The sequence below is a fragment of the Centrocercus urophasianus genome, unplaced genomic scaffold, assembly GCF_019232065.1.
Source record: "Centrocercus urophasianus isolate 14NV4802_14NV808 unplaced genomic scaffold, USGS_Curo_1.0 seq_2, whole genome shotgun sequence".
NCBI classification, from domain to species: Eukaryota; Metazoa; Chordata; class Aves; order Galliformes; family Phasianidae; genus Centrocercus; species Centrocercus urophasianus.
In genome coordinates, this window is record NW_024884755.1 from 5,455,952 (window position 1) to 5,483,089 (window position 27,138).

At 40.1% G+C, this 27,138-nt stretch overlaps 2 protein-coding genes across 4 annotated transcripts in view; both read left to right on the top strand.

Moving 5' to 3' along the window:
- Positions 1–860: 860 nt before the first annotated feature.
- CUNH16orf87 (chromosome unknown C16orf87 homolog) lies at positions 861–14,044 on the top strand. The gene is made up of 4 exons (XM_042821382.1): positions 861–993; positions 4,962–5,058; positions 6,902–7,084; positions 13,495–14,044. Exons 1-4 carry the CDS (start codon positions 928–930, stop codon positions 13,611–13,613), a joined length of 465 nt encoding a protein of 154 aa, XP_042677316.1. The 5' UTR covers positions 861–927; the 3' UTR covers positions 13,614–14,044.
- A 139-nt stretch (positions 14,045–14,183) lies between these two features.
- MYLK3 (myosin light chain kinase 3) overlaps positions 14,184–27,138 on the top strand; it is a 39,426-nt gene continuing 26,471 nt past the window's right edge. The window contains exons 1-3 of one of the 3 annotated variants that reach the window (XM_042821377.1): positions 14,184–15,254; positions 21,417–21,540; positions 24,502–24,598. In XM_042821377.1, the coding sequence (XP_042677311.1) occupies positions 24,578–24,598 (21 nt within the window). In that variant the 5' untranslated portion in view covers positions 14,184–15,254; positions 21,417–21,540; positions 24,502–24,577. Of the gene's footprint in view, positions 15,255–21,416; positions 21,541–22,203; positions 22,391–24,501; positions 24,599–27,138 lie in introns of those variants that run through there. The other 2 variants (XM_042821379.1, XM_042821376.1) reach the window with 2 other exon arrangements.

The following is a 27,138-nucleotide window of genomic DNA, read 5'->3' on the forward strand; positions in this document are numbered from 1 at the left end:
GCCAGCCTCGCAGATGCTCCCATTGCTGCCCTGCGGAAGTGTCACAGGCCCAGTGCAGGTCTTTATTATTTGTTGGCAGCTACACTCGGGGCTGTTTTAAACAGAGATCTTCAAAAAAAGAATTTGCTGTCAAGGCTTCAGTGCATTTTTCTCCTGTAGACATCTTGTAGTAAATGAACAAGTATAATTAAAAAAAGAGAAAGCCAAACTCTTAATAGAGGCACTGTCATTCTCACTTTCCTCTTTAAGATGTAAGTCTTGCACGCAAATACAAAACATTCACACACTGTTGCACAGCTTTAACTTTTTGCAGTGGAAGTATTTCAAACTGCTATTTTTCTTTTAAAATGTGTAAGAAATGTGAAAGCGCAGCTAGGTTAGGTTACGCTATTAATAATTGCGGGCGGCAGTGACAGAAGATCCACGCTCCTGTAAGGACGCACCACTGCGAGCACGGCGAGCCTCACAGGCGCGAGCGAACAGCTGAGGCGGGAGGCCGCAGCGCAGAGCCCCGCTGCCGACGGGCGGCTCTGGAGATCGGCTCCCGCGCCCGCTGCTGAGCTCCCGAGCAGCCGCTCCTGCCCTCCACAGCCGAGCCGCGCCGATCCGCGGCCGTTAAGCGGACTCGCGCCCCCATGTGCACACAGCCAATCCGGGGGTGCGGACGGCTCCTCGCGCACGCGCCCCGCCTCGGTTGCCGCCGGGTGGGCCGGGCTTCAACGGCGGCGTCGGGGAGGTGGAGCGGCTCCTTTGTGGGCGCCGGGCCGGGCCAGGCCCCGCGGAGGGCACGCTCGCTGCCGTTGGTGCGCGCTCCCGGCCGGCGCCGCGCCCCCGCCTTCCTCTCCTCCCGCCCTCCTCGGCCGCCGGGGGGCGGGGCGGCGGCGCTCTGGCGGCGGCAGCAGCAGCAGAGCAGCATCAGTAGCGAGCATGTCGTCGAGCAGGGCCAAGAAAGTGAAGATGGCCACCAAGTCGTGCCCGGAGTGCGACCAGCAGGTGAGGCGGGGCGTGGCGCGGCGCGGGAGCCGCCCTGTCCCGTCCCGTCCCGTCCCGTCCCGTCCCGTCCCGTCCCGTCAGCCGTCCCACGCCTGGCGCCCGGCCGCTTTGCCCTCAGTGCCCGTGTACTCGGCGCTCGCCGCCGCCCGGCTGGCACGGCAGCCCTGCCGCTGGGGCTGTGGCTGAAAGCGGGGCGAGCCGCGGGTGTGCGGGGCTTCGATGCCACTTCGGTGCCCCCGGCCCCGCGCCTCGGCGTGCAGCGCGGCCGCTGCCCGTGCAGGGGCTTCCCGCTGAGCCCCGCCGCTCTTCCTGTTTTCTGTCAGCTCCTCTAGCCTGTGGCTGTCTCTCGATGTACGTGCTGTAGAATACGCGTTTGTGACGGTAACGCCAGAAGCTGCTGGCTGAGCTGCTTGGTTTTCAGAAAGGAGGAAGATCTGCACCGTTTATAGCAGCGTTTGTATGAAGCACGGAGTTGTTGCCTTTGTAGTCGCCGGTTGTGTGTGCCCTGCTTCTCTCGCTGTGATAGTTAGCTTATGCCAAAGGATTCTGTGACATGCAGCGTTGCTTAGGCATTGGTATTGTTTAATAACGACAAAATATATCAAAATACAATTAACTTTGTAATTTATACAGTGCAGCCCGTCCCCAGCATGACTCGCGTGCCTGGGACCGGTCAGGATCGCTCACTGTGCTGCTTTCTCATGGAGCAGTTTAGAAGGAGCAAAACTGGGAGCTTTGCTGTGATTCCTCCCGTGTGGTCCCAACGTGTGTGCAGTGTTGTTTGCTCCCACTGCAGTTGTGCTCAGCATACAAAGTGCAATTATTGTGCTTCAGCGTGAGCAGCAGTTGGGCTGTTGGCATATTATATGTTTGCCTTCACGTCCACTTCCTACTGGTGATGATGTTACTCATAAAAGCAGGCCGGCTCATTTCAGCCGTGCTGGAACAATAGCACAGCGCTGCAGAAGGCTGCCGTGGGGCTCGGGTAGGGGAGAAGGCTTTCCCATGTAATTATGGGAAACACATTTCTGTTTGATCCTGGAACATGAACCGGTATCCCATTTTCAGTTAAAACCTAAAACAAAAAGCTCTTACACTGCTTGCTGAACAAATTCTAAAAAAATCACTTGTTCTGACTTGCATGGTTTCTGTAATGTTCTGTTGCATCCCGGAGCAGCTGCAGGCGTTACGCTGCGTGGGGCACCCTTTCATGTTTTAAGCAATGCATGAACCACTGCAGCTGCTCACATGTTGAGTACGTCACTGCAGTGCTGTTTCTGAGAAAAGGAAGCTATGTGCCAAGTTCTGATATTAGGTCGGTGAAAGAAGAAATGGAAATGAGTGAGAAGTTGAGTATGAGATAGGTGTTTTTTGTTTTGTTCATTTAATTTAATGTAAATGACAAACTACCAATACTAGGAAGGGCAAATAATATTACAGACTTTTAAAGCTGATGCTGGAACTTTGTTCCGCTCCTTAGAACTAAACCAGATGATGTGCATGTGAGCACAGACATGTTATTAACAGGTCTTCCATGGCTGGCAAGGAATTATGTGCGTCTTGGCCTGGCACAAGAATTACTCATCAGGCCTTGCTTTCCAAGACCAGAAGCTAAAACCTTGCCTCACAATGCCCGGATCTTTAAAGCTTCTCTTGGAAGCGAGGTGCTTTGCCCCAGCGCAGCTCATCGGCCCTCTGCATGGTGGGAAGGCCCTTGGTGGCCATGTCTTGTACCAGCATTTCTTGCATAAACAAGGGCTTTGTGTGTTACAAGTGATATATAGGGAAACACTTAGACAGCCACAGATATTACAGTATAATGCTGAGTGATGTTTCTTAGGCTTTTAAACTTTTTTTTTCCTGACATTTAGATGATATGTAATTGCCATTTAGTATCTTTGGTTTTTATTGTGTTGCTTTTTCTGTTACAGAGTTTTGATTGTATTTTCACAGCCCCAGTAAATGAGGGAGCCTGAAATCCTTGTGGTCATTTATTGGAAATAATTAACCTTAATTTACCTTTGAGTGATCTTTCTTGTATGAGAAACTCAATTTGTTTTGGTTAGAAAAACATTGAACGGACTCAAATAGCATTTGCAGGACTGTGCTGCCTCAATGATTGGTGGGGGATGGTTTGTGTAGTAAGTAATTTTCAGAGGATAATTGAGAGCCTTGGGTGAATAAGCCCCTTCCCACGTGCTCCTGTCCCAAACATTAGTCCCACCTACATGCCTAACCTATAACAATATTGCTCTGTCAAACACTATGAAGTTAATTGGGAAAAAAAATAGTGTTTCCTCTAGTTCCTATTGGTTGTCCTCCACCAGTGGTGATTTATTTATTTATAATTTTGGCAGCGCCAAGGGAGGTAATTATTGGAGTGATCCAGGTGTTCAAATGTGGGTTCATAATGTAAACAAACCTGAACAATGCAGATGAAGTGTCTGCTGAGTAGTGTTTCTATACTCTCCTCTTGAGATGTGAACAGTGGGATAAGAGCGCACATAAGCCTGCTAACTTTGATTTTAGGGTTAAGTAAAGCTTGATTAGATTGTTTTTAATGTCAGTGTTCCCATTAAAGGGAGTAACCATGTCTGTAGTTACCTGGGCTGCATCAACTCACTCAGTCACTCATCCTGAGATGATGTTCAGGAGTTGAGATGTGCTGAAGGAAGCAGAATGCTTATTTATTCTGAGTAACAAGTTCCTCTTTAAAATTAATGTACTGCTTTCACATTTGTGTCTTAGCCAGCTGAATACTGGGAACCTTCATATGCATGTCTGGTAAAATTCAGCAGACGGTGGTCAGTCTGTACTCCTTGCAGTTTCAGTGAATGCTGGCAAACTTGTAGAGGCCTGTCTTAACTTGGGAAATTACCTCCTGCTTCTTTTCCCCACTCTCCTGCTTCAACGTGGTTTGTTTTTAATGGTGTTATTTAAGTCGATTCCAAATTTTTTTTTTATGGTTGCTTTAATTTGTGTTTTCAGCCTTAAACCTAATCAAGGTTAGATGGGGTATTCTGTACTATTTTAAAACATCTTGAAAGACCTTGGCTTTAGGTGAAGATGACAAATGACAAATGATGTTGTTTATCAGCATTGCCTTTTTAAATTGTTCAGAGTAAATTTTGGTCATATTTCTTGTAAGCACAGCATTTCCAAATTCTTGCACCTTGGTTCAAATTGCCTGTGGCAGTGTGCTGCTCTGGGCTGCTCTGCTGGCTGAGGGAAGCTCTGTGGCCTCTCAGGCTCTGTCTGCAGCCAGCTTTGGGCGAGCTGTGGCAAGTTATGTGTGTTTTGGGTTAACTGGTCCTTCTGAAGCTCCCCGGCCTTGTCTGCAGCCCTGTGGAAGTGTGGTAGGAACGCATGTGTTTAACTTCAGGCTCTGTTGTGCCTCTCATGCTAAGCTGCTGTGCTGATGAAGGGGTTGGTTTTGATTGTTTCTGAGGGTGAATGTGTTCTAAATGCAATGATGATTTTAACTTATGCTTTCTTTCCCCTTCCCCCCCTCCCTGTATTTTGTTTTTGTTTAATAAGTGAGGGAAGGAATGCTGGGAGTGGCTTACTGCTATGGCTGGGGATAATTGTGAGCTCCAAAAGAAAACGTGCTTCTATTCTAATTCATCCCTGGTTTGATGCCCTCACTTTTCCTCACCCCTTCCTGCCAGCGTGGGGAAAAGGGCTCATTGTACAACACATGGCAGTGTTGTGTTCTGTGCTTGTTTTCTGCATGACAACTGCATGAAGAGAAGGCTTAGTGGGTGATTAACAGCAGAACCTGGTTTGACTACTTTCAAATATAATATGTGATGGTCTAGACTGTAGTTTTTCAGTAAAAACTAAATATGAAGAGGTAGCTCTGTGGGGATGGAATGCAAGATACTGTTGTGTGGGGTTTTTTTTCATCGTATATAGGAATTTGGTCATAATTCAAAATGTTCTGAAATACTTTTCTTTTGCTTTCTCAGGTTCCTGTTGCATGTAAATCGTGTCCCTGTGGCTACATATTTATTAGTCGAAAACTCCTGCATGCTAAACGTGCAGAGAGATCGCCACCCATTACAGGTAATACTTACAAAGATATGGAAGATTGTGATAATAGCTCTTCTGCTTTATTTCTTGGAAGCAAAGAGCAGTGTTTTGTGCCTCTATGCAAACTGGCTGCTCTTAGTTCACTTTCCTTTGAATTTGTGCACAGTAATCTTAATGTAGTAGTTTTTCTTCAGTTTTAATGGGGAAAATATGGTGGTTTTGGTTTTACATCCTTTATACTTGCAGTATTGGCATTTATTCTGTGTACACTTAGCTGCTCACATTAGTCACTATGCAAAACAATCCCTTGCAGAAAGCTTTCTGTTAATGTTTTGAAAATAAACGTCTGCATACGTCAAAGGGATCCGATTTCAGAGTGCATGCTGATTGAAGCTGGGTTTTCTGAAAGTAACTGTTTTTTCTTTAAGTTACACTGAGTTTTGCTTACTCACGAGCACTAGAATGGCACTGCATAAATGTGGTGACATGTCTAATTTAAAACCAGGTACATCCTGCTTCTTTCTGCACGGTTAAATCTTAAAAGTCCATTTTGTGTCCAATCCAATTTCTTTTGTTTTTGAAGTGCATGCTGAAACATTGGTTGAGTATGCATTCTATCATGATTAACATTCTCCTTGTGTCCGATTTTTATCACTTCCTCAAGTCCTAGTAGGAATTAGTGAGATCAAGCACCTGTTGAGGAATTTTGTTTTTAATTTTGATGTATGCTTTTTTTTCTAAATTATCAAGAAGTCTACAAAACTGAACCTAAGAACTTGGTATTTTTGTATTGATATTCTGAAGGGCCCTTGTAGTTCAAACGCTAGTAGGAATTATATGATTGATTACAGTATGGAACAGGTAATGCAATCTGTGCTATTGTCTGGAAGGGCTGATTTTTCTCTCCCGCTCCCCAGTTGTTTTAAATACAAGTTACCAAATTAAGTTGATGGCCATAGTTTGATAGAGCAAAGCTCCCGCATAATTCGGCTTTGTATGTGTGAAATACAGCTTTTGAATTAAGATCAATGACAGGTTAATGTGCTGTCCAGTCTGTAAGTAGCCTGTCTATGTAAATGAGGTGATAGAATCAGAAGGAAGTTGATTCCCCAGGAAGATTTTGCTCGTAAATGGAACTGCAACTTTTTTTACCATGTAGTTACTGCAAAATGGAGCTGCAGCCTTGCAAATGTTCAACCAGTTTGCATTGAATAGTTTGTGGTGGTTGCGTACTATTTTCACTACTCAAGCTCACTAATCTGTACTTAACTTTTCAGTGAAACTCATGTAAATGCCCTTTGATGTGTAGGAAGGTGATACACCTGTTCAGCATCAAGTGAAATGAGACTTGGTCTTAGGCTGAGGTTGGTGGGGGAGTGATGGTGGGGGTTTGGTGGCTGAGTAATGACATCTAACGATAGCATCCTTGAATCAGTATCTCTTGCCTGAGCAGTGGGAACAATTTCAGTATTTGTATCAGAAGTACTTTACTATAGGTCAGCTATGTGATAAATCATACATTTTTAACTTATTCTTCAATAATGAAAATGTGTGTAGTGCCTTGATGACTGTGTTCTGGAGAGTTTTTTTCCCATATCTTGTAATGGGAAGCTAAGAACTGGTGTTCTAGTGAATGTCATATGTTACCAAATGTCATTTATATTTGAATGAATTAAAAGCTCAATCCATGTAATCAAGAAGCATAGTGTAATTTTGCATCTGACACCTTAATTTCTGCATGGATGTCATGAATTAGACCTGTGACTGTTGTGAAGAGAAGTAAAGGAAAAAAAGTTGGATGGGTGAGTGCTGAGAGTAAGATATGAGCAAAGATGAGGACTATTGCAGATCACATCATCTCTATTCATTTGCACAGAAAACAAGAGTGAGGCCAAGAGGAGACGGACAGAGAGAGTTAAGCGAGAGAAGATAAATTCTGCGGTAAATAAAGACTTAGAAAACCGAAAGAGATCGAGGTCTAACAGCCATTCAGATCATAGCAGACGAGGAAGAGGAAGACCTAAGAGTGCCTCAGCCAAAAAGCACGAGGAAGAAAGAGGTATGAGAACTGGAGAAGTATTCACTGGGTTCTGTTTCTGTTAAGATTTTTTTTACCATTACTATCAATAAACTTCTATAGCATTCTTTAGAGTAACTGGGCTAGGTCGGTCAGTACCACATGTAATATGGGGAAGGGAATTTGGTTTTATGAAGTTTTGGTACTTGATTGGAAGAAATTCCTAGTAATTAAATCAGTATTTTTTAGTCACCATACCCAGTTTTATCATGTAGATTGAAAGCTTGTAGATTGAAAGAACTGTAATGTTTAGTGTTTTTTTTGTTTTTTTGTGATCCACTATTCTAGATCACAAGAACAAACAAGATGGTCGCTGTTGTCAGAGTGATTAGGATGACAACATTGCTTAAAAAAAAAAACAAAACAAAACAAAACTTGAGACTCTTTAGGGAGCCCAAAGCAGAAAGGGCATGTTGAAGTCATTGCAGTGACTTGATTCCAGGTTTTTACATAATATCTCCCAGGAAATAATGCCTCCTTACTTATTAAGATGCCCACTGTTTTTAATCTTTATACAAGAGACTTCTACGTGCACTGGAGTGATTCTGGAGTCCTTCAAGCACGTGGCTATCACTTAAGACTTCCATCTTCGAACCTGTTGGTATTACATTTGCTATTGTTGCTTGTGGCTTGCTGATGTCTGCACCTTCACAGAATTTGAAGCTTCCCTGTTTATTATTGATCTGAACTGAACTCTGTCTACGTGCACTGTAGGATCATTTCTAGACACTTTTCTGAGAGTCTAATTCATGCACAGCTTTGGTTTGAAAATTCTGCAAGCTTTTTGAGTTGCCTTCTGAGAGTAAGTTGTTTTTTTCATATCCCATGAAACATAGGAAAGCAATCTAAGCAATCAAAAGAGGAAATCCATTCTGCATGCATGTTTTGTAGTGTCTTAAAAGAAATAATTTGAAAGCATGAGGAATATCTAGAAAACTAGGCCAAATATTTTTGACCTCTTGCTGCATACTGTGGAGTGTGTGAGAATATACCAGTGCTCTGAGATGGAAAATGAGAAATATAGATGTAGTGAGGCCTTTATGTAAGAATGCAGATGCATGCATGTGTGGGGTTTTTGTTGTTATTGTCATGTGTCACTTAAGAAGATTGCCTTCATCTACTTGATCTTTAATGGAGCTGTGACTGCTGCACCAGCTCTGAGGAAGAGGTCAAAGAAGAAACAGCAGCAGAGCTTGAGTCTGTGCCTCCTTGAAATACATTAGCTCATCCCTAGTACAACACACTTAGTTGGCTAGGAATAAGTGGGCGTATGATCTTTCCTACTTCTGGTTAACGTACAAGTAAAAAAAAATAGTCAATGATGAGCTGCAATGTCTATAAAAATGAATTTGGCAGAGCACTCCTCATAACATAAGAGATTTCTCTAAAACAAATTAACACTGAAATTTCCATTTTTGTGGTTTATAAAATTGGCTGAACTGTTATGTGGAGAGTAATTAGTGGAAATTTTAAAAATATTCTTTCTTTTCTGGTCTTGCTGCTTGATAGTGTTTTTTTATGTGGAAGCATACTAAGCAACTGTAATTATTCTGCTCCAGTTGAGGTGATTTTTGTGTGACCTGCTCAACTATCAGCGCACTGAGAGCGTTTGATGTCGGGTTGGGTAGGACTTGGAGCAGTGCTAACCTTGTGAAAGATGTCCCTGCCTATGGCAAGAGGGATTGGACAGGTAACCTTTGAGAGTCCCCTGCAGCCCAAATCATTATTTGATTCTTTGGAAGCTGGCTCTGGATTATCTTGAATTAGATATTAAGTACTTTATTTCCTTTGATTATATATTGGTGGGACATTTTGGGTACAGCTTGATTGCCACCAGTGATTGTGTTCCTTTTCTCTTTTTTTCTGCCAAAAAAAACCCCAAAGAAATAAAAATAAAAATAAAAAAAAAAAAAATCAAAACTGGAAAAAAAAGCCACTGCTTGTAAGTTTGTAGGTATTTGGTTAGGCTTCTGCATTACCTTTCGGGTGGACAGAGAACACCTACATTAGAATAGCAGGCAGATATTTTGTCTGTCTGAAGACCACCCAGCTGTGAAAATTTCCTTCCTGAAGACATCTGTAGCTTTGCTTCTGTGATTGCTTAATACTCTTTTTATATGTAGTGTGCTTTCCCCCTGTTATGTCTGCGCTTTCGGCCAGTTCTTTTGTTTCCTTCCTGACTGGTTCACATTAGAGCTGCAGAATTAAGCATCAATTAAGAGGAATGGGGGATTCAAAAGGGCTTTTTAAAATAATCTCTTTTTCCTCTAGATTCAGAAAGAAGGAGTTGGGGAGGGGAAGAGAGGAAGATGACATAGAATGAGGGGATGTGGTAGAGGGCTGGGACCCAAAGGAGATGCTTCTGTCATGTTTCAAAGTGATGTGATAACCCTGGGAAATAAGAACTCCTCAATAAAAGCCTGATTTTTGTCAGGATTGTCAGTGTTTGGTTTTTTTTTTTGGTCAAGATCTGCAATATATTTTGTAAACAAAAACACTTCATAATAATCTGCTATTGATTTTGCTGCTGTTGTGGCATAAGCTGATTTTGCTATGTGGGGCTGCAGTGCAGAGCTGGGCTGGTTCGCAGGCCGCCTTCTTATGTACATAACAGCTTTGCTGTTTACCAGCTGTGAGTCTTATTACAGATATTTATGTTTCAGTACCCTGATACTGTTTCAGCTGAAGTAGTAAAATAGCTTGAACAAAGTTTTCCCTTCCCTGCAATTTGTTATTCTATCATTTGTGCGTTTGTTTACTCAGGGTGCACGGTTGAAGTAGTGCTGTCTCGGATAGAAAGAATTCTTAGAATCTCAGCACTTTGGATTTTGAATGCATGCAAAATTTATGAGGGAGCAGAGTCCACGTTTGATTTATGCACAGGGGACAATTTAAAGGTCCGTGGGTCCAGAACATTGCATAAGATCTAGGAATTATTCTAGAAAGACTGAGTATTTTCACCTAAGTATCCTCTTTGTTGTACGGAAAGGACTTGATATTTTTAATGTATTACATAAATGGTATTGTGATTTTGTAAGACAGTCTTTTGCTAATAATAGAGAAGTGAGTCAAAACTACTTTCAGATAGGAATGTGAAGTGGAAAGTTTTGATGCTGTCTGTAGAAACCATGGTATCCTATGAATAGCTTATAACAAAATGTCAGCCAGATGCAAGTTCTTCACTAGTTGCTGATGAAAAATGAAATGATCTTGATGCATAAAGCTTACAAACTCGCGTTAATCCCCAATACCATTTGATATAAAGATTTCAATGGATTCTTTGAAGTGGAAGTTTCTCGGGACTGGCTTGCGCACCAGAAGGGGCAGGAAGGAAGGGAAATCTTGGGAAATCTGCTTGGCCAAGTCGTCTGAAATCTATTAACATTAAATGGGGTGAGGGGGGATGTTTTTAATTTTTCTGTGTTCTGACATTCTGGGTTTGTTGGGATGAGGAAGTCTGGGGGAAAAAAAGAAAAGGGGAGTCCTTTAGATAAGAAAACGGGAAAGGTTAATATGAAATGAGTAGTGTGTGCATAGTGGCTGTACTGAGAACAACTCATTTTTATATTTATAAATATATATATTTAAAATATATAAAATATATATACTTATATATATATATATAATATATTTTATATATATAATATATTTTATATATATTAACATTGTTAATATGTCTGGATCAGAGATGAACAGCTGTTAGCTTGCTGATTAAGCCACCATTATTTTCTTGTATTTCTTCTTGTATTGCATTTTTTTGTATTTCTTGTATCCATCACTGGTTTAGATGTGTAGGTGAAGCAGTATGCTGGAGTGTGCTGTGGTCAAGAGTGTGTGTCTGTGTGTTAATGAGATAAAGGATCAGGTGAACATGTATTCTGATTGTAAATTAGTCTGGGGCACTGTCGAATGTGGAGTAGAAGTGGAGCTTCAGAGTTGAAAACTGCAGTCAAAGATCAGGTTTGCAACTGCAAAAATGTCTAAATGCCTAAATGTCCACAAGTCTGTGAGTCCTGCTGAGATATATTCCCAGAATCCCAAAGGAATTGGCTGACATAGTTACTAAGCCATGCTCAATGATGTTTGCAAAATCATGGTGGTCAAGTGAGGGCTCTGGAAAAAAGGCAGCGTCACATCCAATTTTAAGAAGGGTAGAAAGGATGACCCAGGGAGCTACCGACCTGTCAGCTTCACCTTAGTGCTGGGGGACATCATGGAGCAGATCCTCCTGGAAGCTATGCTGAGGCATATGGAAGAAAAGGAGGTGATATGGGATGACTAGCATGGCTTAATCAAGGGCAGGTACTGTCTTACCAAGCTTTCTGCTTTTTATGATGGTGTAACTGCAGTAGGAGACAAGGAAAGAACTAATGATGTAATCTGTCTGGACTTTAGTAAGGCCTTTGGCATAGTCTCATATAAGATCCTTCTCTCCAAATTGATAAGATATGGATTTGATGGGTGGACTGTTTAATGGATGAGGAACTGGCTGTGAGATCATACCAGAGAGTGGTAGTCAATGGCTGAATGTCTGAGTGGAATCAATGACAAGTGCTGTCCCTCAGGAGTCAGTACTTGGGCTGGTGCTCTCTAACATCTTCATCAACGACATCGACAATGGGATCGAGTGCACCCTCAGCAGATTTGCAAATGACACCAAGCTGTGTGGTAAAGTTGATGTGCCTGAGGGATGGGATGCCATCCACAGGGACCTAGATGGGCTCGAGCTGCGGGCCCAAAAAAACCTCATGAGGTTCAACAAAGCAAAAAGCAAGGACTCACACCTGGGTTGGGGCAACCTGTGCTATCAGTAAAAGCTGGGGAATATAAGGATACAGTACTGCCCTTCTGAAAAGGACTTGGGGGTACTGGTGGATGGCAAGCCAAACATAAGCCAACAATGTGCATAGAAAGTCAACTGTATCCTGGGCTGCATCAAAAGAAGTGTGGCTAGCAGGTCAAGGGAGGTGATCCTGCCCCTCTGCTCTGTACTGATGAGACCTGATGTGGAGCACTATCTCTGTATTTGGAGTCCTCAGTACAGGAGAGGTGTAGACTTGTTGGAATGCATCCAGAGGAGTGCCCCAAAAACGATCCAGGGGATGGAACACCTTACTGTTGGGATAGGCTGAGAGTTGGGGCTGTTCAGCCTTGAGATGAGAAGGCTCCGGGGCATCTGATGGCAGCCTTTCATTGTCTAAAGAGGAGCTATAAGAAAGAAGAAGACAGACTCTTTAGCAGGGTCTGCTGTGACAAGACAAGGGGAAATGGTTTCAAACTAAAAGAAGGAGGACTTAGATTGGCAGTAAGGAAGAACTTTTTTATAATAAAGGTGGTGAGGTGCTGGCACAGGTTGCCCAGAGAGGTGGTGGAGCCTCATCCATGGAGACACCCAAAGTCAGGCTGGATGGAGCTCTGAACATCAAGCTGTAGAACTACGTGGCCTTTAAAGATCCTTTTGAACTCAAATGATTCTATGATACTGTAAAAACAATCTTTAGAACTATATTTTGTGTGTATTGCTCTCTTCTGTGTCTGCAAGGCTGGTCTTATGCTGACAAAACTTTTTTTATTGTTTTCTTTTGCTTTCTCTGAGTTGTAAGATACCTGTGGCTAGCTAAACTTAAGTATAAATAGGCATGATCTAGAATAAGTGGTATTTTTGAAAGCAGTGTTCTGAGTTTTGGCGTGTGCTACGGAGTAAGTTAGTTAAGCAAGCACCCTTGCTTACTGTTATGTGTCTGCATCCCTGAAACAAGACAGTGTTTTCAGAGAAAGCTGAGGGGCTTTCCCTTGCTTACTCAGGTTTTAGTGTTGTTCCATATCTGGGATAAAATTGAAAGTCTCTGATACAGAAAGTTCAGAAATGATTGTGGTAGCAAATTGGGATCCTTGTGCTGTTTGGACTTGGGCACTGTAGTTCATGTCTTCGTTACTCAGATGTAAAATGAGGGTACAAATGTTGTAGTTAATGAGGATATTGTGAAATGTCATTGTTTTTTAGGATGGGGGCTGTTTTTGTAAAAGCAAAACAAACACGGCAAAACAACCCAACCAACAAAATCACCACCAGGAAACCAAACCCCGGTAAACCTGGAGGAACACTTGAGTTCAGTTTGTGCCAGGAATCCATCTAATGTTAGTGACTCATTCTTCCTTAGTCATTAAAGAATAGAAATTCAGTCATGCTTTTGGGTGACTAATTCTGTGACTCTGCTAGCACCTTTGTGTGCCTCCCTCCCTTCCTTATCTCTCAGTCCCTCCCCAAGCAGGAGTTGTCAAACTTCTTTGTAATTCCTGTAAGCATTATAATATTGTAAGTTACATAGTAGTTAATTTAACTTCAGATAATGGAAAAAGCTTCTAATAGTGACTTTTTTTTTCTTCTACAGAGAAACAAGAAAAAGAAGTTGACATGTATGCTAACCTTTCAGATGAAAAGGCCTTCGTATTTTCAGTGGCCTTGGCGGAAATAAACAGAAAAATTATCAATCAAAGACTTATTCTGTAACTTGTAAGCACAATCTGATGCGTTTATATATGGAATGACTAGCATATTTCCAAGGTGTCATGGACTCTCGGAAAGCGTGTTGTCTGCGCCAATAAGGACCGTAGTATTTCCTGTTAAAATTCTGCTGCTGTTTTTGGAAATCACATTCTGTCTCTGCAAGTGAGAAAGGAAGTGTTCTCAAGATTGTGCTATGGAAATCAGAAAGCAGAAGTGTTTTATGCCTTGAAGACAAATACTAGACGAATGCTCAGAGAGACTGCACCCATGCTAGAGCACTTCTTGTAGATTTGCTGCCAGAAATGCAATATTTTAAATATTTTCAGAAAGTAATGATTTTCCTTTAAAATCATATATTTCAGATTTTTGGCTGTATTGCAGTTTACATATGTACAGTTCACTTAACTTTTTAATAAATTGATATTGCAATATTTTATTGAGCTGGAAATTAAGTACATTTGTGATACTTTAAGTGTTTTGGTTTTAATCCTCTTAAAAATCTGGTATTCTTTGGTTTTTCTTGTGTTTTTTTTTGTGTGTAGGTTTTTTTGTTTTTTTGTTTTTTTGTTTTTTTTTTAATAGATAGGATATAATTCAGTAGGAAGAAAACTAAAGCAATTTCATTTCGAGTGACTATTTTGCTTGTCAACTTGACAAAGAGGTCCCCAACAGAGAGTTGCTTTTCAAAAACCACATACAGTTTTTGGGGTCAGGCTGCTGGGGTTGGAAAGGCAAATACTTGTTTTGTAACTGCTGTTTGCTAGGTTTCTGTCTTGTCTGATTGGTAAGTACTTAGGCTGTATTCTTAATTGGCCCATTATTTAATAGGAAGAGAGAGAAAGTAGATATCTGTGATGTAGATTGGCATCTAGCAACTTCTCACTGATATTCCCAAAACATGAGGATATGCTGGTTAAATTTAATTCTCAACAGCTTTTGTTGTGTGGTGATGAGCTGTTCTGGTAGAAATAGGTTTGGGAAAGATATTCAACAATAGCCATTGTGTTAAAATGGTATAATGCAATTTGAGCCCAAATTCTGACATTAATATGTATTTTTCTCTTTTTTTCTAAAAAAAACAAACAAACTTCAAACTGTAGAACACTGAAGAGGAGATGTGGGAAGCAGTTGCATGTGTAGGATCTGACATACTTGCTTTTTATCGCTTTTCCAAGAAGAGGAGAGAACTTAAATGTCTCATTTTTTCAGTCTTACTCATACTTTACAGTATCACTATTTTAATAGTGAGAATGAGTTTCTGCCACAGAGCTGATCTTTGGTTGGTAGCAAAGAATTTCATTAATAAAGCTAGGCTATTGAACTCACTGCTTACTAATTATTGCTAAAAGAAAGGAGCTGTGCTTTGAGTTAATTAAGCCACAAGGGATGACTTTTAATTCTTAAGTCGTAATTGGGGTCCTTTTTAACGATGGGGGAATGGTATGGGTGTGGAAAAGCACTTAAACAACTAATCTGCATTTATCTTTATTCCAGTAAATGAGAATTTGTGAACGCAAGATCTACTTCCCTTCATCATGTAAATTTCTGCTTTCCAGAGCTGTAGCCTGTGACAGATAAAAGTAGCAAGAACAAATGAGTAACTCTTAAGGATAGAGATAATGCGTCATAACGGCTGTCTGCATGGTAAGTTAAAAGTCAGAATGACAAAAGGGAAGTTCTCATTTTGCAAACTTAAGATATAGTCAGGATTGTGTTGCTTCTGTTGCCAGAATGAGATTTACTGTGTTAAGAGAGGAACGGAAATACTAATGTCCAACTATCTGATGCTCTAACCTGCATTCCTACAGGTGCCTCTTTCTTTTTACTCTTGCATATGGAATGAACATTCTTGTAACAGAGATTCTCTGCATCAGAGGAATGCAGCTGATGTTAAATGTCATGTTAAGATTTCTACACTTAGATTAGTGCCTTACTGTTAAGAACTGAAAAATACATTAATACCTCTCAAATGTGCAAGGCCCTTTTCTCTCTTCATCAGTGGAGAATCTTGAACGAGTGATGAATTTTTATTTCTGTACCACTTCTTTTTGTTTTCATCAGGTCTCCGCTCTCAATTCTTTTTCAGTTGTGATCATGCTATTTTTCTTTCCTTTCTGGCTTCCAGTTTCTTTGCAGAAGCTGTGATAGATGCAGGTTGTTTTGAAAATATCCCAAGGTGGGGGTAGCTCTTTGCTAGTGGGCCACAATGGATCTTGCAAAGCAGGAGTCCAGATTTGCTTTTACCACCAATCAGAAACAAACTAGTTTCCTATATAAATGAGACACTTTGGAATCTTCCTAAAGCATTGGTATCTCTGTAACTGTAATATCATAAGACATAGATTTATTGGAATATATTCCACACTTGAACTGTAAATTGTGCATTTCAGGATTCAGGGACTCTTTCTTTGTGTTGGAGATGGTCAAGGGATTAAAAATAGCAGTAAATGACTGTAAATTATTGATGTTGAATGTATTGCATCTCAGTCTACAAAACTGTAAAATAAAGTCAATGACAGCTAAATGATGACAGAGTAAAATCCTGTGTATTGCAAGCTGTATTTGTGCCTGTCTTTTTAATGTATCTGACATGGAAACTTTTTTTTTTTCCTTCTTGTTTTCTCCAAGAAGCAAGAATAATTATTTAACCCTTCAGGAACTAATTGATGCAGTTTTTTTTGATGACTGGTTTCAGTGTAAGATTTTGGGCCTGCCCTGCCCTGAAATGTTTCTTTGATTCAGTCTGATTTAATCTGCTTCATTGCATATTGTAGCAGAAAGCTTCTCTGAGGAATATTGCATTTTTTGCCCGTTAACTTGAAGGAAGAGAAAATATTTCACATCTGTAAAAATACTAACTCACATCTGTAAAAACACTAACTCACTTCTGCACCACCTTTATGCTAACCTGTCTAGAGCAAATTAATGTTGTGAATTGAATGGTGTATGATTTTACTGGAAAGCTGCCTGCTTGAAGCCACCATCTTGCAAATTCTACTTTCTGCCACTTTGTTTATTTTTTCCTGATGAACTGTTCTTCCTATGTTTATGTATCTACATAATAGCATGTCAGACTATCAAGTGGGATCACAGCTTACATTCTAGCTTGGGATTTCTCTGCATTTACTTTATTCTGCTACTAGATGGCAGCCTTATTCTAAGGACAATTTCTGTAAATGTTCAGGCATTCTTACTATTAAAAGAACATAGTATTCAATTTCCTGTGAAAGTACACTGAAAGTCACTTTTCTTTAGACTGTCCTTGAGAGGCTGTTAGTGTAAGCAATTACATTAATCCCAATTTATGGGATCATAGATATGCAGTGTTCATTATTAGTGAGTGTTACAGCTGCAGTGGCATTTCCTTGCCTAGCAAAGGAAAGACAGCAATGGTGGCTCATTCCTGATATGAGGAGGCAGGGACAAGAGTGACTGGGCAGGAAGGCTGTGCCTTGAAAAGAGCAGAATGTTACATGGGGTAGGGGGAACAACACGAGAGAAGAAAGGGCAGGGAAGGAAAGTGGGGGTGATTGAGGGAATTTGTGTGGGTATTGCATGGGAGAAAAGTTAAACTAGGCAGAGCTGGAGAAGAGTGGAATAACAAGAACTAAGCACGACTGTGTGAAAGCTGCTAGGAGAGATCCATGTAGGCTTTCTGTGATATATAGTAGGGGAGAAAGCAGTGCATGAGTTCCACATTTCTGGAGATGTGACAAAAAGCAGGAAAATTTGGAAGGCAGAAGAGAGGTGATAGAAGAGTAAAAATACATAAACCATTCTGAGTTGAAGAGATCCTTTTTACAAAAAAATTGGGTAGCATGAGCAATGAGTGCTCCAAAGGCTGTGTTCTTCTTTTCTGTTGTGTTTTACCTTCTGTATCCTTAGTTGTGAGCTTATTGGGCTCTCATGGTTATGATCTGCAGGGAAACTGATTCAGGCATGATATGTGAGGTGAATGAGGTGTTTTGCAAGATATTTTTCATTTTGAATCAGCTCTGAAAGGAGGCTTTTTGATACCTAGAATGAACCTTACTATCATCAGTGACACTTTTCTTTAGCTCACTGTCTAACAATCCATTCTGCCAAAGTTAACGCCTGTCTAAAATACTTACCTCTGAATTTAAGACCCAAATGGGAAGGATTCTAGAAGTCTGATTTCCTTATTTCTGGCTCATAAATCTTGGTCTGTGTATACTTTAAGAGACTTAATCACAGAAATGATGTGTTCCTTAGTTAATAAGTCATTAAAATTAGAGGTCATACCTGCTGTATGGCCAAGAGAGGGCAAGAGGGTAGGAAAGGATTGCATCAGTTGAATTCTTCATGAAATACAGAGTAGTGCATATTGTAAGTGGCAGCATAATAAGATTTATCACCTAATGCATGTGGCAGTGTATTTATCTCATTTTTCTTCTTCCAGCAGTCACTCTTGATCTGCACTTCTCACTGTTGCAAACTTTTTTTTTTTCTTGAGGGCAAGTGGAGGAATTATTTTGATTTTTGCAATTTTGCAATTTTGCAATTTTGATTTTTTTACCTCTCAACATTTTAGAGCATTTTCTATTAAAAACAAGCTGTTCAGGAGTTGATCTGTTATGACAAACAGTTTGCAAGGGAGAATAAGGTAAAACTAGATCAATTAATCTTTTTTTTTGCTTTTGGTCCTCATGCCTTCACTAGTGTGCACCAGAAGGCTACAGGGGCTGTCTGAGCATCCTGAACTTGTTGCTATCTGTGGGGTTGAGCTGTGTAACAAGGATTTGTGCTATACAGAAATAAGATGCCTTCCCCCAAAACTGTCCCCCATTCCTGTAGAGAAGGCTTGAATCTGTTCTCTGTTGCACCTTCCTTATGACTCTTAAAGCCAGGTTTGCTGTATGATATGGTGTGCTTTGACTGCAAAATTATCTGTGCGTGTTTGCTATGAAACAAAGCAGATATTCACTTCTCCTTAATCTGTTTTTGTGGCAGTTACAGCTATTTTTGAAGAGTTCGCTAGGCAAGTTGGCTTTTGTGAGTTTATTCAGCTGCAGTTGTGCCCACCCATTGTGATGGAACGAAAAATAATGACAGAATGAAAATGTTCTGATGGTTGTACTTGTGTGCCTGCTTTGAAGGCAGGATTCATTGTAGTGCAAATCTTTGCAGGACAATGAAGTTAGAGCAGAGTTGAATCTAGCCCAATAAATACTATTCTTTTAAAAATAAATGAATAAATCAGCCTGCTTAAAGCAGTCTGCTACTGTTTTCCTTCCAAAACAATGAGCTCAAACACTACAGGTTTAAAAATAGAATGTAATTTATGAGCCTTCTAATCTTGGAGATGAGTCTGTATGTAAATAAGATTTAAAATATAAAATGAATATTAATGAGATGGAGAGGCTTTCAAATCTACCCTTTAGTACTAATCCATTGCAAGTGGAGCAGCTCTAGAAATGTGCTGATACTGGCACAGAGACAGCCAGAAGCTCATTGCTCTTAAAAGATCCTCATCAACCGCAGTATTCATAAACTTTTGAATACTTGCCCTGATCAGACATACAAGGAACTCAAACATTTCTGGTATCATTACTCACTTGCTGATTTCGTGTGCTTTTCCCTGGGAGCATTCCTGTATGCTGGCATTCTGTTCTAGTTTGTTGCATGGATGGAAGAGTAATGAAAGGGTAAGTTCTTGGTGGAGTTGGGAAATCTATTTTGGAAGGGGGTTGTTATCCTGCAGTGAGATGTTTTGAGTATAATCGTAGTGAGTTAAACTGGATGGAATTAGTGTCAGTATTTCTTACTTGTAATTATTAATAGATGACAAAAAGATTCTCAAATGCTAAATTAATTTAGTAACTTTTAATAGTAAAAAGAAATTTCTCCAGAGGCTAAAACTTCTAGTTACTGATTTCCTTTTCAGGAAGGAAGAGATCTGTATTAACTGCCATGTGAATGGAAAGTTTTAGCTGAGCAATCTTGTAGGTTATAACTTAACTGAATGTGAGATGTGTTTGTGGAGCACTGAGCATCTTCCTAATTTGTGGAGCCTGGTGCAGGGAGATCACCTTAAAAATGCTGATCTTCCATTTTGCACTGTATTCAGTACAGGAATTGGTGTGTCTGTCAGCAGCTGGCTGATGGAGGTAATAAAACTGAACAGCCTGGTAGTGTTACCTTTTTTCTTATCCTGCGCTCTGAATTGCGGTGATCTGCTTATCAAATGTGGTTAGAGGAGTTTCTGGAGTGTGAGCATAGCAGATTCAAATAGTTGCTCTAGAAACCATCTCTCCTTTGTGTGCAAAATCCACTAGACCTTTCTCTAGTACTGAAGAAAATGTAGTCCTGTATCCATTGTTTTCTGTCCTCAGCGTTTAATCTTGTGACAAGTGGGCTATTTGTTTACTGTGGATTGAATGTTTTGTAGATGCAGCTACTTTGCTGCTTTTGAGATCCTTCTGCAAACACAATCCACAATGCATCGTAAAATATGAAATGAAAATGGGAAAGAAAAAATGTTTGAAAGGACGAAATAAAGAAAAAGCAAAGCTAGTGAAGCTTTGTAATTATATTCTTAGTATTGATATTGATATTGATATTGAGAATACTGCAGGAAGGTGTTGTTTTACACTATGGTTCTGTATTTAGATCTGTTAATGGAAGGTTGCAGGCTGAGCATTGCTTGTTCCCAACTGCTTGCCAAACTTCCTGAAGAATTCTCTTTGTCATGCAAGCTTTCCCCTATGGCATGGTGCTTACACGCTGTACACGCCTCCGTTGCCGCATTAAGTAATATCATCTCTTGATTAAATCCAGGGTAACAACACGATTATTGGTGCTACTGGAATAAGTCATAAATGCATCAGAAATGCATCTGTTTTACCTCTGGATTTGGCATCTCCTGACTCATGTGTTAAGTTCTACACCTTTTTAATAGTGGTAGTATTTGCTGTTTTTGTGAGATCTGTAGATCATAGAATCAGTTACATATGGATGTGTAAAAACAAACAAAACTTGAGAGCAATGTTCAGGAACCTCATACTGGTGTGGACATGCTCTCTCCTGTTGAGTGGCTGGGTAGTGTTCCTTGTGTAAATGCCAGGAATACTGCTCTAAGGTCTGCAACAGTCTTTTCATATCATAGGATAGCTTGGGTTGGAAGGGACCTTGAAGATCATGGAATTCCAATCCCCTGCCAGAACAAAGTATGAAGAAAAAATAGTTCAGCATCAGTCTCACTGCTTGGAAGACCCATTTTTTTCTTGTACCGCTATATGGAGCAAGCTCATGTCTGAATAGTTTGAGGCAGTTTTGACTTTTTGGGTTGGTTCAATCTTTTGAAGGTGAGGAATAATAATAATAGGTTCTAAAGCTCTGAAAATCTGTAAGCTACAAAGTATTTAGCTGAATTTTACAAGTGGAGAGAGCAAGGCACAGAGCTCAAGTTTGAATTTATGTGAGACTGTGCAGTGGAGACCAGCCTTAAATTTCTGGAGCTTTAAGGCCAGTGTCTCAGGCAGCCTCAGGCTGCCTGTGTCTCATAGCAGGATGTTAGACTGCTAACCTTTTGGTAGAACTACCTCACCTCTGTGGGCTGCAGTCAAATGGTCCTGCACCCCAGGCAACCCCTGGCCTTTTCACTTGTTTGTTGAATGGCCTGAAAAACATTCCTTGCCAGGCAGTTTTAAAAAAAAAAAAAAAAAAAAAAAGTTTCCAACACAGTAAGCACAGCAGTCTTATCCCTGGCTTCTGCCCCCATGACTCATTCATCTTTATTTCCTAATTTTGTCTGTAATTACGTTAATTTTGTTTTGTTTTTAACAGCACATTGCCCATCTTATTGTACAGCGCCAGGTGGAAATGAAGCTCTTGGTTTTGCTGTGAGAGGAGTAGCTGGTTCTGTACCCACACTTCTGGACCTGACGTCTCTTAGCTCGTAATGATAAAGGTACTGTGTCTTATCCCTGTTGCCTACCTATTTATTTTAGAGGAGAGTTGATGTGCACCCATTCTGCAGTAAAATACAATCTTATTGTGATTTAATCAATGAAGGTGGGGTCCATGCTAAGTCCAGATATTGCTCTCTAAGCAGCTTTTCTGTCTGTGCAAAGGTCAGGATCTTCTCATTCCTGATATGAATTCTAATAGAGGATGAATATTTGTCCTTTCTAGTCTATTCTTTTCTGCTCCCAATGCTTTTCTCTTATATCTTAAGAAATTTGAAATGGAAGAAATGATTTGGTATAGTCATGTTTTCAAAACAAATATCATCTCACGGTAATCAGTGCCACTGAACAAAGCAGTCAGAAAAACAACAGTCCTGTCCCTTCTTAGTTGACACAAACATGCTGTCTGTAAGTTAGAACTAATGCAAAGTTAAGTAGGGCAGAAATAAGTTAAGGAACAGATAAATGCAAGAAACGGACTCTTCAGTGACTTCTGGAGATTCAGATGTCATCTTCTGTTACGTGGCTTCTGTGCCTTACAGTAGCTGTTATCAGTAGTTCAGGAAGTGAGCTGCTGAGATGCAGATAAAATGTAGTACTGCTGATAAGGAAGTGAAATGATTGAAATGCCTGGTGTAGTGCTAGATAAGATGGAATGCCTAGTATATCACAGAAGCAGAATTCTGGCAAGATCCAGTGAGGCTGTACAGCCTAGAAGTCTTTAGGCTACCTGGGTGACCACTGTACAATCAAAACAAAATGGGAACTTTATATCAAGAAAGCTCTCTGCACAGATCTCTTCGTTTAAGTATGGGAGGATTTTGTGTTTCTGATTACATCAAGAGGTTTACGGTAAGTATTTTGTTGCACCCCTAGTTTGAAAGTAAAAAGTGACTGGATGTGACAGTATTGGCTACTCTGCCTTCTGTAAAGTGCTGTGTGTTAGACATTCTTAGCCACTTTGTGCAGTCTTTTTGCTTGCAAAGCACCCACCGATGTTGAGGAGGTGCTTCTGAAATGAGTAGTGCAGGCTTTGCCTTACTAAAGAAATACATTTCTGTGAGAGCCTTGACGTGTTAAAACTTTTAATCCAAATGATGTGTTTGTATTATGGGATGCCAGACTGACATTCAGATTATATGGAGGTAAGTTGTTACAACTTTTTGCTTTAGTAATCATATATCTGAGAATTATAAGACAATTAATCTGTCAGGCAGGCCTACACAGGGCGATTTCATTAGGACCCAAATTCTGCGTCACGGCATTTAAGCTAATAGTAAAAGCAGTGCAGTCAACTGGAGTGCTGTGTGCTCAAGACCTCAAATATGTGTTCTGTGGTAGGATGTGAAAGTTTTGATATTGGAACACTACTGTGCTGAGATCTGAGGAAATGAAATGAATCTGGCTCCAAAAAAATACTGCTTATTGACAACCTACTAATGCTGCAAAAAGAGACAGATATAGAGACAGTACTCGTGGAACAGAGAATAGTGATCTACTTTTCCACCACTTTAAGCTATCCATCAAACGACAGTATTGAATGCTATCTGTAGAGCTAGGTTTTGGTTGCTATAGATGCAGGGAGTCTGGGGAAAACAATGCTTTTATTTTCTTCCACTTGCATGTTATTCTACTACTTTAAAATATTGAGCCTTTACCATCCAGACAGATGCAGGAACATGAACATAAGCAAACTTAAAAAGAATGCCATGTGATTCTGTGATAACAATGTTCAGTTATTTATTTTTTTTTTTAAGAAGCTACACTGTTGTGCAAAGCAAGCATTGTAACAGTTTTTGGGTTTTGTTTGCTTGCTTTTTGAAGAGGCCATTCTTTCAAAATTTTGAAGAAAGGATTGGCTCTTAGATCTTATTTGATAATGGCTTTAATGGACTTTAGTAAAGAGCTTATTTGTAATCATCTTCATTCCATAATGGGACATTAGACTGAGTGAACTAAATAACTTCTGGTACAGTTGGAGAAATGGACAGATTTTCTTCGAATTTCAACAGGTAGAATTTTGTTCCATTCTTCTAATGTAATGTTATGTAGTGAATCTAATATGGCCAACACTTCAATGTGATTTTTATCATATTGTTTGAATTTATTACATAAGAATTTATTACATGAGAAAATAGGATAGCTTAGAAGGCTAGATAAACATCATATGGAACGAGCTATTAATTTATTGTCTATTTATGGCAGCAGAACAGGAAAAAAGATGTATTAATTGAATGCACTAATCAGCTGTTCTTCATATTGAACAGATAATGTCGTATTTAAATTGCTGGTATTGAACTTCTTACCAAAGACGAGTCTTAAACTGAAATATGTGTTTGTGAATTTCTTTTAATTGCCCTTGTTTGGAACAATTTGTAGAATCAAGAAAATTTCTGGACAATTAATTTTTGCTTGTTCCTTGGAAATTAAATTAAAATGTATTCCAGGAGGGATTATAGGAATTGGCTTTAGAACCATCAAAGCAACTTATCCAGGGTTTTTTTTGGACTAGTCATGTTTCAGGAAAAAATGATCAATACTGCAGTTATCTGTTTATGTGCTGTTCTGTGGCTTAGCTCTCTGCAGCCCAGGATTAGTTACTTCTCAGTAACATGAAGGTTGTGCTGAGGTTCGGAATATCTAATTTCTCTGTAATTCTTCTGCTGGGTGACTGAGTAACACTTTCGTATTCAGTGGTTCAGTTTCTCTTTCTTTAGAACTGGAGATAATGATAATTCTCTTCTGAAAATGGGAAGGTCTAGAACTAGAAACTGTCTTAGATTTAGTTTGATTTTTATATTGGTTTTCCTTATCCTCAATGAGCACAGAATCAGAAGTCACTTGATTTTGGTTGTCTTGCATTGGATTATCGCAGACCATCATGCCAAACTCATTATGATTATCAATTGAAAAATTATTCTTTATGTTGTTCACAAAGCTAATCATTCACTTTTATGAAACAGTATGAAAGGAAAGATGCTTTTGAAGAATACGACCAGCAGAGAAGCACATAAGATCAAATAGTGTCTTGGACCATGCATGCAGCTTTTACTAAAATTGGTAAGAACTGCTTTAATCCAGAAACTTGCTATTAAGCATAGTGAGATCTCTCTTCTCCTGCATGGAGTAGGTTTGTAGGTTGGGTCTGAATCTGTTCCAGCAGGAGCTAGTGAGTGTATGTATTCATTTGATCTTACTAGTTGCAAATGGAACCTGTTGTTTGCTTGTTTGTTGTCTGTAGTCTCTCTCTGGCTTAGACTTGATTATCTGCTTGCTTGTGCTGAAGTGGCTGACTCAGTTGGTCCTGGTGTTACAGAAGGATTTGTAATGATAGTTAACTCTGAAAATTGTGATAGTAGTATTTGGAGATGGCTTGAAAACTTGTGTTATTGCTCAGGTTTACAGTGGAAGATGTTTCCTGTAGTTTATGCTTAAGCAGTAGGGCAGAGGATTTGGCTTATGAAATGAGTCAAACTTTTTGTTAGGATAGATGGCAAAAAGTGTATTCTAACAAGTTTAAGGACAAAGTTCCCTCTTGAAGATCTTTTGCACGTCTGATACGGATGCTGCATTCTATGTACATGGTTTATATAAACTTTCACCTAAAGGAATATGAGTGGCTTAATTGTGGGTAGTTGATTCACTGGGAAGAGTTTGTAAAACCACCAGCTTTTGTGCTCGAGTTCCCTTACTCTGAATCCTTTTTTGAAGCAGAGCTTGTCTTGAGGCTAAGCCTGAACTGATGTAGTTATTCCTGTGTTTGAATGACGTCAAACCAAAATGTCAGAGAGATCTGAATCAGCAGGTGAATATAGCACATAACAGACTTCATTATAGGAGAAATGACTATTCAGTTGGTCTTAAATTTCCTTACCGTGGTAGTCTGGTTATTACTGAAGAATGGCAATGTCAACAAGTGCTCATTTTAATAAGTGAGTAAATTGCTGTGCTAGGTTTCTGGTTTAGATTTTCACCAAAAACAACATTAAAAAAAAAACATTACTAGTAAGTGTCTTATTTTCAGCTGGGATGGAATTGTTTTCTTCAGAGAGTATGGTATGATGCTGTGTTTTGATTCTGGGAGGAAAACAGTGTTGACAGCACATTGATGTGTATAATGGCTGCTGAGCAGTGTTGTACAAATCTGAGGCCATTCTCAGGAAAGGGCCCAAGGAGCTGGGAGGGGAACAGAATTAGGAAAATTGATTTAAACTGGCTGTAGGGATATGATATCATATGATATCCATGTGAAGGAGTTTTGAAGGAAGTGGGAGTTCATCGCTCTCATTGTCTGCTCGAGGGCTACCTGGGCATCAGCCAGGGGGTGTTGAGCAATTGCTTGTGCGTCACTTGTTATATACATGTGTGAGCATTTGTATATATAGTCATAACTATTGTCCTTCTCTATATCTTAGTACATGTTTTTATCTCAATCCATGAGTTCTACTTCGTTGTTCTTCTGTTGGGTTGGTTTGTTTGTTTATTTTAGAAAGAGGATGGGAATGAGCGAACGACTGTGCATTGCTGAGCCATCTGCTGAGTTAAACCACAACAGTAAGGAGCACTGAGCACAGTACATGATGCTTGCTGTACTGCAATGGCAACTGTTGGATGGAAATATGATGGAGAGAAAGAATTCAGTAACTGAGACTTGAGATTGCACAAGATGTGAAACAAGTGCACTAGCTGCTTTTGGGAGAATTTTCCGAAAGTGTGTGTTGCAGTTCAAGTCCAGCCAAATGCTTTGTGGGCAGATTGTTGTAGGTGAAGTTGCCTCTGATGGGGCTGCTCACAAACACGATTCACTTCATTCCAGTGCAGTTTGATTTATGATGTGCTTGTGTGCTTTGCTTTTCCAACACTGAAACCAGTGAATGCAATGTGAAATTGTGCTCAAGGTGATCATGCTTCATTCAATAACCACGAAGGGCTACAGAGTGGCTGTGGAATCAGTATTACTGCATTTTAACTTTGGAAAAGCGAGTGTAGAAGCAAAAGAAAAAAGAAAAATCAGATACATTCTTGCAGCGGTCATCACTTGTGATATTGTTGAAGTTGAAGTTGGAAAAGATTATTGCAAGTTAACTAGTTAGTGCAGTATGTATGCATTGTATGCATTATATGCATTATTCTCATAATCTTTCAAATTTGAATTAAAAAAAAGAAATTTCCAAAGTAGGAAGGGAACAGAAGACAACAAGGCAGTGCCATTTGGTGGTTTCCATCTTTTCTAAAACAAGCATGCTACCTGTAGAGTAGAGACTTTGAGGGATGTGGCTGAAAGCCAATGCTATTCCAAGTCAGCCAGACTGTTTGTGATGATTTTACTGTGCTTTGGAGCAAATTCTGGGTTATGCATGGTCTTCCTCTGAAAAATTGTCTGTCTAGAAATAACCCTTTCTTGTGCAAGAGATCTGAGAGGCCTCATCTCATCACTCCAGTGGCAAGGATTTCCTTTTTGTGTTTTTATTCTTATTTGCCTTACTGTGCAACCAAGACTTTCTCTTATGCGTTGCAGTGGATCCCTGCTGACCTTAAATTACCTGTAACTGAACAAACTGCCATAGATACAACAGCTTCAGGTCAGTTTAAAAGATGTC